The 2,136-nt window shown below is 64.0% G+C and overlaps 1 protein-coding gene across 1 annotated transcript in view; it reads right to left on the bottom strand.

Annotated features, from left to right (window-relative positions):
* Positions 1-1,897: 1,897 nt before the first annotated feature.
* The window catches only part of DNAH2 (dynein axonemal heavy chain 2), a 148,458-nt gene continuing 148,219 nt past the window's right edge, over positions 1,898-2,136 (bottom strand). Inside the window, 1 exon segment of the mRNA XM_075071345.1 lies at positions 1,898-1,935. Within this exon segment, the coding sequence (XP_074927446.1) occupies positions 1,898-1,935 (38 nt within the window).

The following is a 2,136-nucleotide window of genomic DNA, read 5'->3' as shown; positions in this document are numbered from 1 at the left end:
GGGGGCTGGTGGGTCAGAGCAGGGGGGCTGGGAGCCAGGACTCCTGGGTTCTCTCCTGGCTCAGTGGGGGCTAGTGGGTTAGAGCAGGGGGGCTGGGAGCCAGGACTCCTGGGTTCTCTCCCAAGCTCTGGGGGCAGGGCTGGTGGGTTAGAGATGGAGGGGCTGGGAGCCAGGACTCCTGGGTTCTCTCCTTGGCTTGTGGGGGTTTAGAGCTGGTGGGTTAGAGGAGGGGAGAGCGGTGGGGGGTTGGGAGCCAAGATACCTGGGGTCCTCCACCAATGACTACAGAGCTGTTCTTTCCTCTGTGTGCCTCAGTTTCCCCCCACCCACCAGTCTCTTTGGCCCAAGGGCTGTGTGAATCTTGGCAGCGCCCAGCACGACGGGGCCAGAATCTCGGTTGGGGGGGTCTGGGCAAAGCCCGGTGTGATGGGGCCCCCCAGCCTGGCTCCTGCCAGGGCAGGTTAAGGTGTTGGCACTGTCAGCCGACCCCCAGGGCACCGGCTCCTGGAGTCACCTGCCAGGCCCCCCAGCTGGGAGAATGGGCGATTGTGCCCGATGGGGTAACATTGCCTGAGTCTGCAGAGAGCCTGAGCCTCTTGCTGGGGGAGGGACGAGCTGCCCTGTGCCTGTCAATGGGGTGTTAACTCCAGGCCTCAGAGCGCTGCATGACCCGAGGGGACTGCCCTCGGGGGGGGGGGGGGGGACACTCTGGTGAAACCCATTCAGATAGGGGCGGGGCTATGAGTGGGTGGGGCCACAAGGCACCAGCCCCGCGATGGGGATCCCCGGGGTCACTTGCAGGGGCGAAATGGAATGGGCAGATGGGGCAGACCAGGGATGGGGGACGCAGGATGCCTGGGTTCCAGTCCCAGTGCCGGGAGCGGGGGAGAGTTACGGCCCAGCTGTGTGACTCAGTTTCCCCTCCTGCCTTTGTCTAATTGGACTGGAAGGGGGCCTCACATCAGGGTAGCGCCGGGCAGGACGGGGAGGGTGGCATGACGCAGACGTAGCTAGCAGTAATTAGGGGGCCTCGTTGGTTTTCCTAGGCTCTGTGTGACCACGGCTCTAGCCGGAGCACTGCAGGGGAAATGGGGCAAGGCCGCAGCCCTGGCTACCTCCCCTGGGCCTGGCTAGCCCCTGCCCCCCGTCCTTTGGCACACCCGTCACCCCAGCTCTGGGGGGTGCAGAGTGGGGGAGGGACCCTTGCAACAAGCTGCCTGAGGAAGAGGGTGGGGGGCAGGGAGCGCTGGCCCAGTGTTGGGGGTTTGGAGCCAGCCAGGAGGCCTGTCTGGAAGGCGCGTTACCAGCCTCCACCCAGGGGGAGATTCTCTGGCCTGGGGGAGTCGGGCAGGTCGGCTCCGAGGCCCCCCCCCCCAGCTCTAACCTCTATCTCCCATTCCCCCCGCACCACGAGACCAGAGAGAGAAAGCCCAGGACCCTTGGCGTCCCAGCCTCCCCCCCGCTCTAACCCGACCAGCCCCACTTGTTCCCTTCCGACCAGGGAGAGAACCCAGGAGTCCTGTTCTCCCAGCCGCCCATTGGCTCTAACCCACCAGCCCCCCACTTCTCCCTCCCAGAGCGGAGAGAACCAGGAGTGTCCATTTGCCTTTCGGCACGCCCCCCCACCCTGCTGCTTAACCACCAGCCCCCCCCACTCTCGGCCCAGGCCGGGAGAGAGAAACCGAGCGCAAGGATCCTGCCCCCGCCCCCCCTGCTCTAACCCACCAGCCTCCACGCTCCTCCCAGCAGCCGGGAGAGAGAACCCAGGAAGTGCCTTGGCCCCGCCCCCCCTTGCTCAATAACCCACCAGCCACCCACTTCTGCCTTTCCCAGAGCGGGGAGGAGGCAAGGGAGCGAGGAGAGTGTGGAAGGAAGAAGAAGGAAACAAGGAATGGTCTTAGTGAGACCCCCCGCGGGCGCAGTGCGCGCATGAGACTGAGAACGAAAGAGAGAAAGAGACAGAGAGAGCACCGATTTTGGGGAAGGGAAGACCAGAGTTAGCTTAGTGATCGATAAGCTGGGAGCAGGGTACGATAATCTACACAAGCAAGACACACTTCACGAACCGCAAGCAGAATTGCCAAGCAATTAGGGCAGCTTTGGTTAAAGAGCAGCTCCAGCCCAAAAGGTGAGGAA

Source organism: Chelonoidis abingdonii, chromosome 11 (assembly GCF_003597395.2).
Source record: "Chelonoidis abingdonii isolate Lonesome George chromosome 11, CheloAbing_2.0, whole genome shotgun sequence".
Lineage (NCBI taxonomy): Eukaryota > Metazoa > Chordata > Testudines > Testudinidae > Chelonoidis > Chelonoidis abingdonii.
Note: the sequence above shows the minus strand (reverse complement) of the source record. Positions and strands in the feature narration are given on the sequence as shown.